The sequence below is a fragment of the Psittacula echo genome, assembly GCF_963264785.1.
Source record: "Psittacula echo genome assembly, chromosome: 2".
NCBI classification, from domain to species: Eukaryota; Metazoa; Chordata; class Aves; order Psittaciformes; family Psittacidae; genus Psittacula; species Psittacula echo.
This window is the reverse complement of record NC_137737.1, coordinates 82,307,094-82,323,994: the sequence shown is the minus strand read 5'-3', so window position 1 is coordinate 82,323,994 and position 16,901 is coordinate 82,307,094. Positions and strand designations below refer to the sequence as shown.

The window sequence follows — 16,901 nt, the reverse complement described above, 5'->3', positions numbered from 1 at the left end:
CAGAGTGAGTCAAATATACTGTTGTTGTGGTATCCTTTCCATTACTATTGCCATTAATGCTTTTTTCCAAGCATATCTGTTTCCTGTATTTCTATGGCAAAAAACCCCACCCCAACATACTGTCTCAAATGTGCCCCATCAAGTTTCTCCAGTAAAGCTACAAAATTAATGTAAAGTTCTGGGTGCTACAGATATCTTGCTTGACCCTCTCCACCCCGGCATACTCATCCCCGGTATTGCATTATTATCTTGTAATCAAAGCAAAACTACAGCCATGCCTTATGCCTTAATAAATTACAAGAATACTAGAGCCCAAAACTTTACATAGCTGTTTTTTCTCAATCTACGCCATAGGCAGCTGAAGAAGAGAAAAGATCCTTCTCCAGAAATCAGCCCATCACCACAACACAGATCTTCCCCCTCTGCACACTCAGCTCTAACTGCTGGCTTTTACTCTGGTCTGTGAACAATCACCCCTTTAACTCTCAGAGTGTGATTTATTAAAGCAGACTGCTTGGCAGCAGAGCTCTCCTGGCATTCAAAAATATGATTAGACCAGTAAATCCAGTCATTTTTTCATAAACTTGATTCTGCGTGCATTTACCCTCTTTATAAGAAAATACAAGCCCAGAAACATTTCCCACACAGCTTGCTCAGCCAAACTCCAGGCACTTTCTTTTCTTTTTTCTTTTCACTTTCTCCACTGGAGCTCCAAGTATGCAAGATTAAAATTGTTATAAAACCTGCATGAATTAAACCCCTTACCTTTTAAGTCTTTTTCATCCTTCATCATTCGCCCATTGTGAAAAACTGAATCTTTAGCAGTTGCAGCTATGCACACACACACACAGACACACACAGAGCAGGGCTTGCTTCAGCTCACTGGTATTTCAAGTCTTTCATGTGATATCTTTGGCTGTACTTGGTTAATTCATTCCTCCTGCTACTCAAAGGAAGTGAAGCCTAGTGAGGGCTGGCTCTACAGCAATCGCTGTAGCTATTCCTGACTAACAGGACGCAAGGGCTAATCTCACCTTATAGGCATCAAGAACGTAAATATATTTCACAGCCAATAAATTCCTACACCTTAAGAGATAAAATGCCCAAAATGCCCTAAGACAAAGTTTAGCAAGGGAGTTACAAACATTAAAGTTTTTGCTAGAGAACAATACTCTCTATGTCAGCAATGCTTTTGGAGCTCTAAGGATGTCTATTTATCATGGACTGTGCATATTGCCTTGGAGTAGTTACCATGAGAACACAGCAAACAGGATTTGAATGTAAATTGCCATCTAGAGATGTGGGGGGATTCTTTTTGTTGTTGCAGTTAAAGAAGAAAACTTCCAAAGCCTGATGAAGTACACACTTTTTCTGCGCACACATTTGCATGACAATGCTCACAATTCAAATACTTGGTGGAGTGCACAAGAAGGAAGAAAAGCCAAGTTCTTTGCTCAGTATTTATAAAAAGCAACTACTTCAGACTTGGGATCAGTAGCTGCAGTTCCACAAATGCCCATCCATATCACACAATCACATGAAGAAATTCATAAACCACAGAAACTCCATCACAGCTGGCACAAAACGCAGAATTACTGTAGTGCCTGAAGTCAGCTGGAGGCAGTAAGCCCTTCTGCAGCTGACAGATCAATTGCTGCAGCAGTCAGAATCATTCTTACTTTCAAATACTACACTAGACTACACACCAAGTGTTGTACTTTAGAAATACCCCAACCTCAGGCATTTTATTTTTGCCCTGAATTGTTCTGGTGCTTCACCACTTGGGCCACCTCCTCCCAGTTTCCTCTTTGAAGTAGCTTTTGCCCCCCATGCATCCTCTCCACCCTGCTCACAAGAGCATGCTGCCATAGTCACCATCCAAGACCTGAAAGTGACTCCTACCACTTGTGGACAAAGTCCTAAATGCTCTGAGAAACTTGGCAACTCCGCACGTACGTGCTGCAAAACATGCAAAAATCTGTCTGCCTGCACTGCCTGGAGTTTGATGCAATCTGCACAGCACAGTGTCTGCTCCCTCCCCAGCAGCACCCCATCTCAGCTCTCTGTTCCCAGCCTTAAATGCCTCAATTTTAAACGCCTCATACAGTGGTCACTGAAACACAAACGCTAATACACTTAGCAAAGGGATGCCCAGTCAGCCCTGCTTAGTAAACAACAAACCTTGATGAAGAAGAAGAACATGCCTGTCTGGGTGACTGCCTGGAGAGTTGAATGACCTACTTCAGTCCAGCAAGCAGCGATGCTCTGAGATGGGGACAACAGGACAGCCCCCTGGCTCCCAGGCAGCATAACCAGCACACTGCGCCACTGGAGCGATGGGAGCAATCTTTTTGAGGCAACACAGAAGACAGGCACGAAACTCCTTGTAGTAATCATCTTGTTCTTTCAGCCAGGGATTGAGATTTACGCGTAACATTACTGCTGGCACTTTGCGAGCAGGAGCGATTGCTTTCCTTGCACCCGCCCTTCCTTATCACTTTTACCTAAGGAGTCTTCTAGCGCCTGACCTAATTACTCGAGTGATGTGCCAGAAAATGATGCAGCTGGGACATACTCCACAAGTCTTGATTTGAAGCTATGTAATTCTGCAAAACCCAAGGCGACGAGATCCAGGTAGCTGAATTAAGCGGCGTTAGCTAGGCACAATGCCACACCTTACGACTGTGTCTTCCTGATTATGAACAATAAAGCCTTATGAACTAGTTAAGAGGCTTAGGATAAATAGTTTGTATCTGGCCCCATGCACTTGTTGGCCTGTGAGATCACTATGTTTTTGGGAAATGGTTGCTCTTCTCCCAAAGGATGAGCCTGAACAGAAACTTCCTGAGCCCCAGCAAGCCCAATCTGTGCCCAGAGCCTGTGGCTCTGCTTCCTCCAGAAGAAATGACAGCAGTAATTGGCAGCCAGAAAGCCTTCTTTAAACAAGCATATTGAGAACAACTGAGATTAAAGAGAAGTTTTTTTTTAAATAGGCAATAAGGATCTCTAGTTCATCAGCTGCTTTTACAGATTCAAATGAATTCTAGTAGACCTTAACTTTCTGCAGATAGCATTGCACATACCCAGCAGCTGTATCTGGCCCATATAAACTATTCCCTTTACCGTCTTAAGTATGACAGAGTAGCTATTAACTTGATGATCAGGCTTTCTATTCCATTTTTCTTATGGATCGCATGTCAGATTTACCCTGTGATCTACTAGCTCCCAGTACCAGAGAACACTGCAGCTTCACTGCAGAAGGGCTACCCCAAGGCTCTGCAAGTAAGTGAATAAACCATGAAAAGGCCTCCACTTAGGGCCTAACACTTTTTAGCTTGTAACTGCTAGGCTCAGCATCTTTAAAGGCCCACAAAGGCACCTACTCCCCAGTAAGGAGACCCAGAGTCTGCTGAGTAGCTGAGGTTGGTGTATAAAGCACATAGTTAGTATACAACTGCAGTAGGATGTGTACAGAAGTTTGAAGCTGGACCACTTTATTGAGGATAATTATTTAAAATAAGAACTTTCATATGTGAAGTTTTACACAGACGCTTAGCAAGCCTCTGCTGAAGGTAGAGCTGAATATTCCTGAAGCTCAGAGTCTTCCTCCCTGTGTCTTTCAAGGTTTAAAGTCAGTGCTGTTCTCAATGCAGCAGCATCACACTCTCATTGCCATTAACTGTATTTTTGAAAAAAAAAAAAAAACCCAGTCTCTCTAAAAGGCAAACTAGTAATTCATACAGGCAAGTCTCAATAAGACAATATTGCAATTCCAGCTTGACAACCAGTTCACATACTGCATTCACTGAACTTGTACCTGCTCCACACCCTGCAGACAATCATCCTTGCATATGGGGCCAACCTGTTCTGTCATTGTTCCTTTGTACTGCGCTCCTGAGCGGTACTCCTAACTGGTGTTTAGGCTGGTATCATGCTATACTTAACGTTTGTAATGATTCAAAGCTATTTTAGGAGCACAAGCTTAATTCAGACGCCAAGTGAAATAGGTTCGCATCTTATTTCCTATTAGGGGACATACTGCTTGCTATTCCAGGACATCTCATAGCTACTAATGACCGATGCATCAAAGTACAATGCAGGGTGCCAATAGTCATACCTTGATGCCTTTAAATGTCTCTGTCCCCAGAAGCAATGTTAGCAATCCTACTGCCATGATGGTAATTTTCCCTGAGTGAATATGGAGCAAGATAGGGCTCTAACCAGCAGTAAGCCTCACAGAATTTATTACAGACCTTTTTCTACCAGTCTTCCTTTGAATTGCAGTTATTACTAGTTTCACTTTTTCTATTGCTCCCTGTAGCTCTGACCCTCCATTAAGTTTACAATGCAGTCTTAATCTCATTTCTTTACCTTACCTAATTAAATTTGAAGATTAAAAAAAATCAATATAAAAAACCTTCAGAGAAACAGAATTGCAAGCTTCAGAGAAGGCGACTTTCATCTTGCCAGCGGCAAGCCTGTCACTACAACAGAGGAATAAGACAGTAAAGGAGCAGACAGGGAGGTGAGCAGAGACCCTGCAAGCCTCTTCAGGTGGTGCACACACCAACACAGGTTTCCTAACACCCAAACCAAACCAAACCCTGCACGAAGTGAAATTCTTGTCTACATTCATGCCAACCCTAATGAAGCCAAGAATTTGCTTATCAGGACCAAACTGGACTTACATCTGTGAAAAAGAGAAGTGGTTGCACCTATTTAGGTGCATGAGAGACCAGCCAAGTCTGAACCTGCTGAAGTTTCAAGAACAGAGAATTAAAGAAGCAAGCTGCAATTATTGAGGTTTTAAGAGATCAGCACAGATGTGGAGGTGCCGATGCTGGAGGTTGGGGCCACTTGCAATGATTACACCAATATTATGGCACTTGCTGTGATTATGTCGGTATATTTTCTGAAGAAAAACCCTAAATGAAGAAGGGAACTTTAGAAGGCACCTTACCCAGTCTATCTGAGGCTGCTCCTTCTGGCCAAGAGGAAAATTTGTGTCTCTGAAACATCTTGCATAGCAAGTTCAGATCTTACATTTACCCTGAACTGTCTCCTGAGCCGCACCAAGGCTTAGCAACCTTATTAATAGCAGCAAGCTGGAAGAAACATTCAGCTGAGTGCTGTAGCAATGACTGTAGCTTGTTTTAAAAAGGCAGTCTTTCTTGTCTTTTTATGTGTGTGTGTGTGTGATGGTTGTGTTTGCCTCTTTTTTCAATTTAAGGTGCTCTAAAAAGGATAGATGGAGTCCAGAAAAGGCAATGTTGCAGGGAGGCATTATTATAGAATAGAACAGGAGGCAGAAATAGAAACATGAGACCAAGAAACAGAGAAAGCTGTGTTAAAGTCCAAAAAGACTAAATGGAACATAGTTCTGCAAGGCCCACTGAAGATAAGGGGAGCTGAGGAGAAAGACCCTTCATCATCAGAAAATACTCATTAAGCATACCAAGTGGAAAAGCTTCCATGTTATGGCTAGTTCAGAACAGCCCAGAAACTGTGAAAACAGATACGCTGATTGTTCGGGGGTCTGCCAAAGATTAATGGCTCCTCTGTTCTCCTGTCTGAGGCCTGCTCATTGAAATGTCTTGTGACAAAAGGTCACGTATTCTGCGTGCTCCCTTTAGGAATCTGCACTAATGAGTGTAGATTCTGCTTTGATATGTAAATGTTCAGCAGTTTGCTTGCCACTGTAATGTATTTAAAAATTATACTTTTGATAAAAAAATAATTCCCATAAATTATCACATTTCTTATCCAACACGAATACACTTTCATGTCCAGAAGAGCAGAGGAAGTACTGTCTGCTGCACGTTCTGCTTTTTAAAGGCTTGAATTAGTTTTCCACCTGCTCAAACTCACTCACCTATAGAATTCAAACACACTTCCAGAGTAAAGCAGCTCTCAAACACCAAAAGCTCGTCCCCTCCAGAGTTACAGAAGATGCTCACCAGTAGGTGTGTTACCTATTTGTACCCAACCCAGAGAGCAACCAACAGCTTGAGCGGCTTTGCTCCAGATAACACAATTCCAGCCCCCTCCTTGCCCAGTCTCTCTGGTCCAGTTCACCTTTAATGCCACGTATTTCAAAAAAGCAATTAAAACATCCCTTTCTTTCACATAATTTGTTATTTGGCAAGCACTGTTTAAGTACTTTTTGAAGAATGACATTTTGTCATTTCATATCACCCTCACTGCAGAGTAAAAACTATAGATGGAAAACACAGAGGAAAGTGATCAGTGAAGATCTTTACTTTCTTTCACTTCAGTTTCTCCATTTCAGTGGCTCATCTGCATGCTTCAAGCAGCTATGTTTTCAGCCAACCCTGCACAGTGAGTCACGTACACTGTAATCCCTGGTAGTCCATGCACAGCTAACGTGTCTCTGAGCCATGCAGGTTCAGAGCTATGCAAACTGACTCACCTGATTTTCAGTCTAACTGAAAAGAAGCAACAAGTTGTATGACAGGATAAACTGTGAAATGTTTAACATGATGCACATCTACAGAATCGAGCTGAACTATGGAGGAGGCAAACACCATTCATGGGCCTGCTTCTCTACCTGCACCATTGCAGAAGGAGCAACACCAACAACGTCATTAAATTGGCACCATAAATCACTGTCTGCGAGACACAGTGGGGAGCAGAGAGTGCACAGCAGACAAAACTTAAAACAGTGAATCCTAAAAAACACATTTTGAGAACACTTCCCTGGGTGAGAATGCTCTCAACAAGTCCTATATATGGCTTTCCTTCTCATTTTCCCTCAAGTTGTCTACTGAATCAACTGCAACAGGTAAACTGTGTGACCCTTTACTCTTGTTCTTCAAATAGGATTTCTTATTTGGCAAAGCCATTGAATCAAGTTAAATTTGCAATCAAAGCAAATGGAAAACAAGGACAACCATTTTTGTGTAAGACTTCAGTGACATTTTTCACGTACTTTGAAAGGGATTGACTACAGGAATTTCCCAATCTGTTCCTGCATGTACTCCTGCAATTAGACGTGGTTGCCTGAGACTAAGGCTGTTTCAAGCTCCTTCTGCTTGCACAGCTGCTCATTCTGTGAGAACTTTGTTTTAATCACAGTAAAATATATGCACAGATACAGCAGCATATGCCAAATTTGTCAGGGATGGAGCATTCTAGTGGGAAAAGACTGGTAGAGCAACAAGGAACATGGGATTGGGAACACAACTGTTTTCCTTGCCATGGAAATACACGTGCCCAGTTCTTGCATCAGCCATGGCAAATCCTTGTGGCTTTAGTACTGTGATGAGCCTAACTCAGATGCAAAAGGACAAACAAGGAGAATGTGTGAGTTACTGAAATTCCTCCTATACATCATGGCAGCAGGTGGGCTTTATAAAGGGTCATGAAGCTTCCAGGCAGAAACCTGATCAGGAAGAAAACAAGCTTTTCAAAACTGCCCTCCCTCAGAGACCACTGGCTTTGCTACACACACACAGGCTCACAGACCCCAGCTGCTGGCCAAGGCACTGTCATCCACATGGTCTTGACTACCTGGTGGCTGCACACCTCAGAGCGTCAAACACTTCAGGAGGCAGAAAGCAGGTCTTACTTGTTTCCAGGTTGTTCCCTCTTGCTAAGGCGTCCATAATCTGCATGTTATTTGACACATCACAAGCAACAGTACAAAAGCGGAGTTAACAGTTAGCAACTGAAAACATGTAAAGTCAAGGATGAACTGCCCAGATAACACAGAAACTTGCAATGAAGTCTGACAGGTTTGATGTGTTAGTGTTCTGATTAACCAGACATCCCAGAAAGACGTAACATGTAAAACTGGATTTAAAGCAAAGTCACCTATTTCTAAGTGGCCTTGTGAAAACCATAAGCAGCCCTGAATAACGGTCTATAAAGCCAAAACCAGATGCACAAAACCACAAAATATCAGGACTGGAATAACAATATCAACTTTGGTGATTACTATACCATTACCACTTAGTTTATAGAAAACCTTCCAACACATGTAAGCGTTGACATTACCTTTCATTATCCATGACTCAAAAGACAAAATGATCCAGTAAGCCGTAGTTTCCATGTCTGTTTTAAAAACATAGTTCCGTAACAGGACAAAACAGACAGCATAAAGACATCTAGAACTGTACATTAATTGAAAGACAGAGTCTGATGACAGAGAGCTGGTGATTCACATCAGTTTTATTACATGCACCACCATTCACTGCCTCTAGTGATTTAAAACAAACTTTGTAGTTTTGACATTTTCTTCCTAAAAAGGCTCTGACAGAGTGGACAAATATACAGTGCAGCCTTCCTTTCAAAACCATCCTTACAGCCAGTAATTTATCAGTTGCGAGCAATGACTGTTAAAAAGGTGCCCAAAGACATGGGTCATGTGCAAGAAAAATCAAAAGCCTTTCCCAATGCCTTCATCTTGCAGAGCCTTTTACAAAGTCAGTGAAGAATGATACCTTCTGCTTCACCCAGTGATAAATAATCAGACAGACAGTGAAAGATTAGACCTGAGATGTATAAAAAAAGAGGGGTGCAATTTTAAATCTTACCTTCTGCATGTTGGGTTTGATGCACCGAACAAAGAAAGGATTTGAAGTACTCAGTGTTGCCATTAAAGAATGAAGAGATTCCTAAAACACGGGTAGAAAGAAGACAGCACTTCACAAACTGACTTTTTTACACAAGCAACATACCCCAGCAAAGGCTCCTGCAGTTTAGCATTGCAGACAACATCTAACTGCAACACCTAGTGGTGTACACCAGAAATGACTGTACCGTGTAAGTTCTTGCTTGTGAACACACAGAATCAACACACACATTCTTGTTTCTTCCACTGCCCTTCTGATTAAAATTATCATCACTGTTCTACAGTGAACAAGTTTTAAAGATTGATATGAAGAAAACTGCTCATAAGGAAACACCAAATTAGAAAGTTGCTGTTTCAGGGATCTTCTGAATGACTCCTTAGGACTTGGGATCCACATTCCTAAACTGTTAAACTCAAGCAAGTCAAAAGGAAAGGTAAGAGGGTCTAAGATAAAACTCAAATACCCACAAAACCAGATTTCATCTTTTCATTTCAACCACCCCATACCCACTCATTTTCCACTGCCATCAACAGCATTTTGTGCACAGGGAGTTCTCTCCTGTGTGGTCTCAATCTTTCCTGCTAAAAGGACACTGTGATAGTAAACATAAGTCAACAAGAAGATAGAAAAAATATTAAAAATTCCTGGGGAAAAAAAAAGTTACTTTAGATCATAGAAGACATTGTTTTACCAACACTAGATTTGAAAATGCCACCCTCTTGAAACTAACTGAAATTGAGTAAAGCATAAAGCAGTAAAGAAAACACATCTTACTGAAGGACTATGCTAACAGCATTAAGCACACCATTTCACGGTTATTTCATGTGATAGTTAATTGCATTTAACAATAAAAGAGAGATTATGAGGTTCAGCTAGAAAAAAATCCAACATATTAGAAAACCTTCCTGGTTTTAGAACTCTGAATGACCCAATACATATTAGACTATCAGTTGTCTGAACCTCAGCCTGGAGATAAAAATCACAAAAATCCCTCAGTCCTTTTATGATTATTACTTTAATTACACATCCACCCCTTTCCTGCCTGAGCCATGATTCCGTATGTTATTCCAACTTGCCTCATGCTGTATCATTAAGTATGATAAACCATTTTAAACTGAAGTCTTGCATTTACTTTGCAGAGATACAAATGACTGTAGAAGAGCAGAGCCCAGAAAGCTAACAATGACAATGTTTTACTTCTCAAAGGTGGCCCTGTGTGCCGGGCAGTGGAAAGAATACAGAGCAGGCTACCAAGGAGAGAGAAAATTCACTTGTAAGAAGAGCAACACTGTGCGTCCTACCATATGTTTTGGAGCCAAACTGCCAATGGCAGTCTGTTACAACAAATTCTTGCTTTAATCTGCAAACCAAGGGCTTTCTTGATGATTAAACATGAAGTGATAAGGGCAACGGCAGAGTTTTGGCTGTGCACAGAGCAAATGGTGAAGCGACTGAGAACGTAAATGATAGTTCTTGCTTTGTTTGCCTTTGCCAGTCTACAGACCAGAAGTAAGTGGCAGCAAACATTAAACAGCCAGAAGAAAGAAAGAAAAATATTTTTGTGTAAAGACAGGTATTTACAGCCTCAAAAAGTAAAGGCTTCATTTCTATTAAACCTGTGTGAACATTACATCATCTATGGACAACTAAGCCAATTCTCTCAAGCCAGGCTACTACTTAGGGAGACTGGAAAAAATGATCAGTCTGAACAAAAACGATTTAACCTATTTTCACATTCATCTGTGGTACAGACAGACGTTTTGCACAGCGCTGCAAGCCTCTAAATCACTGTCAGGTGACAAGCTAATCTGAAGTTCGCCCTGCTTTAAGCAACAGACTGAAACAGATGGTATCTAACCTCAGCTATTCTGTATGCACTCCCAGGCCCACATTAGGCAGGCTGTCAAATGGAAAGAAGAGTTAACCAACCTACCATGAGAATAAAACCGTGAAAGCAAAGTTCTTATCTTCAGTTGAAATGAGATGGACTAATCCCTGGTAGGCTTTAGAACATGGAAAAACCCACCCAACCTAATTTTTTGGGAATGGGATGATGTGAAGGTCAACCTCTTGTAAAGCAGCCCAGATGGCTAATGGTCAGTTACTGCAACTTTAGGTAAGAGTTATCAAACCAACATTTTGATTTCATGTTTTATCATGATTTATATTGCCCAGGGGCCCTGATGGATAAGAGAAGGAATGTACATTATGTTCTACCTTTCAAAGTGGGTGAAATAAACGGTCAATTTTTATACAGCAACATCTTAAAGGTCTACTTTGCACAGGCACAAATGATTAAGTGGAAACATTACTTTCAGCATCCCAGAGAGCTAGCAAATAATATCACCTCACCACAAGAAGCAGGTATTGTCTGAGCAAGTGACGGTAGCACAAAGCAAAGGAATATTAGTGCTTTTTAATAAAAGACACTGTGTGTGCCCAAGGATACACTCCTTGCTCTTCTGTCCAACACTTAGCAATAGTGCTAGGATAAAATCTGCCCTCAAGGGGTTTGAGTCTGCTTCCTTTCTTTTTTCTTTAAGTGAATGAAGAGTGCAAATGTATATTAATTCAAACCAAATGAAAGACAACTAATCCAGACTTGTACTCGCGCAATTTAGAACAGGTTTAGTGCCAATCTCTCTCTTTTAAATAATTTGCAGATAAATTTTATGCTAGATTGCAATTTAGTGCCATTTTTGATGGGAGGGCTATAAAGCCTCATTAAAAGGTGTTTAATAAAAATGCTTTCCAAACTTTAAGTTAAAAAGCGAGGCAACACCTTAATGAGGTATTTATTCAGTACTTATTTTTCTTAGCATACAGGCACTGCTGTAAGGCTTTGTGTGATTCTGTGGTAGGTTTTAGACCAGAAAGAAAAACCAGGGCAAGAGAGACCAACTTCATACATGAGCTTTAAAATAAGGACAAATAGGCAACTGGAAAGCAATAGGAACAGGAGCTCTGTGTGGATGGTATGATGCGAAGGTCAGTGTCTGCTTGAAGATAGCTAGTTGAAGCTACCTAGCCTGCTTGAAGCTAGCCAATTAGTCGATTAATAAGTGCAGTTTCACAGAAGAGACAGCAATGTTTTGATGCTGAAGTTTTGCTTGTTTTAATCCGTGGCTCTTCTTTACTTTCCTGATGCTGATTCATCACTGATTAGAGCAGAGATGACACATTAACTAACCTTGAACTGCAGACTGACAGTGGGTTTTCGGTGCTTGCTTCCACATTTAAGGGTGTCTTGACTGTTGCGACTTGAAACATGTTCAAACAGATCATAGATGAAATCGAGACTGAAATGGGAGAAACAGTATCTCTAAAATGTATCTTAACAGACTATAAGGTTTACTGCTATAGAATGCAAAGAAAGTATTGTCCCCTAGAAAGCAGCTCTTCCATCCAAAAAACTGATTACTGATTTTGTCCATAATCTTTAATAAGCAGTAGATTTTGCCTTTGCAGAATTTATGCAGGCGAGAAAAACAAAGCAAAACAAAGCAAAGCAAAACAAAACAAGGAGGTTCTTCTCCAGTCCCAAGACATCATTAGGGAAATGAAACTTGAAGTTCTAAAGTCCTTACTGCATTTTACGCACTCAACCAAAACTCCAGCTGACTGTAATTGGAATTTTACCTGAACAAAGACTAAAACAACACTTCCAGCTTGCTTGCAGCCATGACACAAATAACCACCCACATGAGTCTCACTTTCAGACACCAGCTGTGTATGCTGCTTTCTACTCTATCAGCCACAAATCCTCCTCTTACCACTTCTACAGAAAAACAGACCTTTTAACTCAAGCTCCAGACAGATGTTGGTGCAAGCAAAACCAGGCCCAGCAGCTTCAACTCATTTATTACTTCTACCTACATACTTCAGTTGATAGATGTTATGTCAGGTATGCCATGAAACCAGAATAAATGACTTAGAGAGGAAAACGCTTATCAACAGTTTCCTCTGCACAGAAGGGCTTAAGGGATTTACAAACAAGCAACTCATACGGCATGGCAGGATGACTGGATGGAAAGAGTGGGGGCACGAGCTGAGACAGCAACACCCAGGCTCAGCTTCCTCCTCTTCTGTCACCCCTTTCTGTGTCCTGGAGTCTCAACCAGATGCCTACAAAAAAGGGATGTGGTACCGCTCCGGCTCACATGGTGCCACTGTAAGGATTCTGAGACCCTACACAGGAGAATGACAGGAGGCATGCAGGTACCACAGACATCCAAGCTCAGACTTTCAGTAACATAAATCTTCATAGAAATTCATCCTTTGAAGCAATTACTATACGGCAATTTGCACTGTGGTAGGTCTCTGACACTAAGCTTTCAAGCAAATTAGGGACTGGCAGAAATACAAGCAAATTAGGCTGTACGTGAAGCAAAAAACCATGCATGGACACTGCCTCTGAGGCACCCTGAAACCATTAAAAGCCATCATCAGCTTTCAGCATCTTTAGTCATCACTGAGTAGCAAGTGAGCTCTTTAGCTACCCCTGGACAGAGCTCGGATGAGGTACAATACAGTGTGGGGAAATCCGACTTTGTGAGAACCAATTACAGTCAGATCTGCTTACAGGCACCTCTGATATTCCTTCTGTGCTCATTTCAACTTTGTCAAGGTCTGATGCTATGCAACATCTAACACATTCAAAAACCGCCTCAGAATTTGATGATACAACACCCCTTAACATCATGTTCTAAACAAAAATTGCAGAAACTCACCTGCTTTCACGTAACAAGTTCAGAAGATCATCTCTGAAAGTATCCCTGTTCTTCTCCAAGATCCCCCTGACATCATACTGGACCTAGCAGGAAACAGAGCTGATTCAAACAACAAGCCAAGTAGTCAGGCACCTCTCACAGGAGTGGTACTGTAAGAAATGCTGAGGGAACAGAGATCTTTAGTTAATTTTGAGCAGCCTCAGGGCAAAATTAAGCTAATGAAATCTCTGTTGGGAATAATTTCAGCAAATAAATAAAGGAAAATTACCTCCCCGGCGTAGTGCTTCACTCCAAAGTTGTGAACAGCAACTCTTGGTTTTACATAAAAAGGATTGTTCTAATTGGAGGGAAAAGAAAAGAGAAAAATTTTTTTTTTGGGGGAAGGGTGCATAAGGGAGTGGAATGATACAAAGGGCCACATTATCCTCTCAACCCAGACCTAAACAAACCATTGTCTTCCAGTGAACTCCCCAGGAGATTAGCGCTCCAAAAGCAAACAACCAATTTATAACAGTAATAGGATTTGCTAGTCTGGGCTGCTTCAAATGCAGTAATAACAGATTTATAGTATCCAAAAAGGCATTATACTAAACCTGAACCCATCTGGCAGGACCATCTATTAAAGGCACTTTGAAATAAAAAGACACTATCTTAAACTGGCAATTACAAAGACTGGTGGGTACACTCGTATCCCAGAAATACTTGAAAAGAATTCTAGGATCACAAATAAAGGTATCAGTAATCTGCGCAGAGGGAACAGCAACCTTTCCAGAAATGACATCAAGGTGAATACTTCATTAAATCTAAGGAAAGTGAAGATGTAAGTAATCTGAGTTACTGCAGGTTGTCAGAGCTCTAAAAGTAGAATTTGGCTTATTCACCAATATGGAATCCTTTAACTGCACAGTAACAAGGATATGTTCTTCCGGGTAACCTACTCAGTCTTGACATTAAATTATACGGATTGCCACGGAAGTAGGATCACATCCAAACCAACCTCTAAAACTATGCATCTGTATACTTGAACCATGAATTTCTACAGAAGCAAAGAGACCGGCCATAATTTGTACAGAAAGCACGAGCAAAACACCACATACCGCATGCTGGGTATTCAACTTCTCCAGCAATGTGGCATCAGTAGCTTGAGGAAAATGGCTCTCTTCATTGATGAGCGCCAGCAGCCCCAGTTTCTAGAACAGCAAGAAAAGGCAGAAGAGGAATTAGTGCACAGATGGACACAGATGTTGTCTCCAGTTTGGAAACGATCACACTGTCCTTGAAGTTGTTGTGTGCAAAGAGTCGCAAAACCACCTGTACATGACAAAAACCCCAATCTCACAGACTGAAGGTAGGTTTTCGGTGCATACAATGACATTGCCCCTGACTATATACCCAGCCTCTAAGATCTCCAGTGATCAGGAGTCCCCTAAATCTCTGGAGTTTGTGTAAATAGCCTTTCAAAAATTTTTCTTCCATGACACTATCTACTTAGCTGTCGAACCCACAACAACTTGCAGCACCCACAGTGCTCAGGAACACAGCAAAAGATACACAGTTTAACTAGGCACTGCGTGAAACACAACTTCCCTTTGCTTTTGCTAATTTCCTCTCCTTCTCATACTAGAAGAGTTGGTAAACAGAGCAAGTTACCCTGCAATTAATGTGTCCAGCAAGCTTTAGGCTCAAACAGCCCCTCAGAAAAAGAGAGATCTCCAGGTGCACACTTTAATAAGCCATTTCCCATCGGCCCAGAGCAGCTCCTGACAAACTACACGGTCCTGACTGCAGTCGTGCCCTGGCAGCTGGATCCCCTTTCCCACTGCGATCAGCTTCTGTGGCAGCTTAAACTCACACAGCCACAGACCCCACTACAAAGATAAACTCATGCAGCCCACTTGTACTGCTGGCAGATGTGAACATAGACAAAACGATAATATGACTTCAGCTTTGTCATCCGGCTGGAGTTATAATTTCTATGTAGTGAACTCATCTGCCCCTCACCGCCCATGTTGCTACCAATAACTCTGCAGAAACTTCATGGTTTTTTATACATTTCTTTACTACAAATCAGAACACAAACAAAATTATGGATGAAGCCAAAACTGACAGGCAACAAATGAATATTACCTACATCCCATGAAAAGCCATTACTGGAGCGAGACACTGTCACTCTTTCAGCCTCCTCTTTCTGTTCTTTTTTATCATCTTCAAATATTGCTTTTGTATATAAACATACACTGCTAAAAGTTACATACATATATTGAGCTTACAATATAATCTATAACATTGCCATGCATGAAAATGATCTGATTAAAAGTTCACTATTTAAACATGCAAGATCCATCATTCTCTTCACTTGTTCTTTGTGCTGGCAAGAGTTTTAAGGACATACTGCCACAGAATAAAATCTAGAAGTAGGTACTGATATCAAATTCTTTATTACCTTTTCAATAAGATCCAAGCATTCTCCATTGTCCGTCCAGTCAATATCCTCCCAAATTAGTCCTTCCCTAAGGAAAGCAAGAAAGGTCTTTTTATTGAGAATTATGACAAAATGATTTTGAAAATAGAAACAGGAGGAGCTAATGAACATTACAGCAAAATCAGCTTGCTTTTAAAAAATACCCAGCTCCAGACATTTTTCCAAGCAAGAAGCTGGGAACCTTGATTTCAACTGAATACTGGTATTTCCAAAATCCTTTCAGATTTCATCTGTGTCTCTTACCTGCTGTATTCCAGTTGCTCCAAGGAAAAGATGTGCTTGTTGAAATACTCCTGAAGCTTTTCATTTGCATAGTTAATATTGAACTGCTCAAAACGGTTTACCTAAAGACACAAGAAATTTTCATAAATGCATGCACTCCAAGTATTCTACATTGCAAACAAGGAAGTGGTTGAAGTCATAATGTTTAATAATCAAGTTGACAAAGATATGTAGAACAATGCACAAACTTTTGAGACCTACCTCAAAGTTTTCAAATCCAAAGATGTCCAAAATTCCAATGGACTTGAAGTCTTCCTTGCTCCTGATTCTGCTGTTGATTTTCTTAATGACCCAAGCAAAACACTGAGAATAAAGTGCCATAGCCATAGAATCTCTGCTGTCTACTGCCTGCATTAAAGAAGGAATACACAATGCATCAATCAACCCTGTAACTGAGATCTTACTAGGCTCTGCTGGTCAGCATCATTTGCAAGCAGGTTTGCATCCCTATGCACCTTTGACAGCAACTGTGTTAACAGTTACTGATCATCACAATTTTAAGGCTTAACAGTGTAAGTTATAACAGCTGTACATAATATGTGGCTTTATAATTACATTTAAAGGCTAAATGTATTCAAATATTTAGAAATAATAAACTTAAGGTGTGGAGGAAGGAAAGAAAAGGACAGAAGTAACACCTTAACTTACCCCTTTCTAGAGGTCAGCATAACGCTATGTATACATATTTCTAATCCCCTTTTGGTAAAATTACAAAATTATTTCTGCTGAAAGTTTTCAAAAACACCCCCCTGACACAAATGTCCATAATGAAAAATATCAGCCTACACGATTAGGATTTGAAAAAAAAAAATG

At 40.9% G+C, this 16,901-nt stretch overlaps 1 protein-coding gene across 1 annotated transcript in view; it reads right to left on the bottom strand.

The window, feature by feature from the left end:
- Positions 1–16,901, bottom strand: part of MYO10 (myosin X) — a gene marked incomplete at its 5' end in the record, with an annotated part of 159,055 nt that overhangs the window by 44,721 nt on the left and 97,433 nt on the right. Inside the window, 8 exon segments of the mRNA XM_080610818.1 lie at positions 8,556–8,636; positions 11,785–11,893; positions 13,325–13,407; positions 13,593–13,661; positions 14,422–14,514; positions 15,768–15,834; positions 16,050–16,150; positions 16,290–16,436. Coding sequence (XP_080466944.1) covers positions 8,556–8,636; positions 11,785–11,893; positions 13,325–13,407; positions 13,593–13,661; positions 14,422–14,514; positions 15,768–15,834; positions 16,050–16,150; positions 16,290–16,436 — 750 coding nt within the window.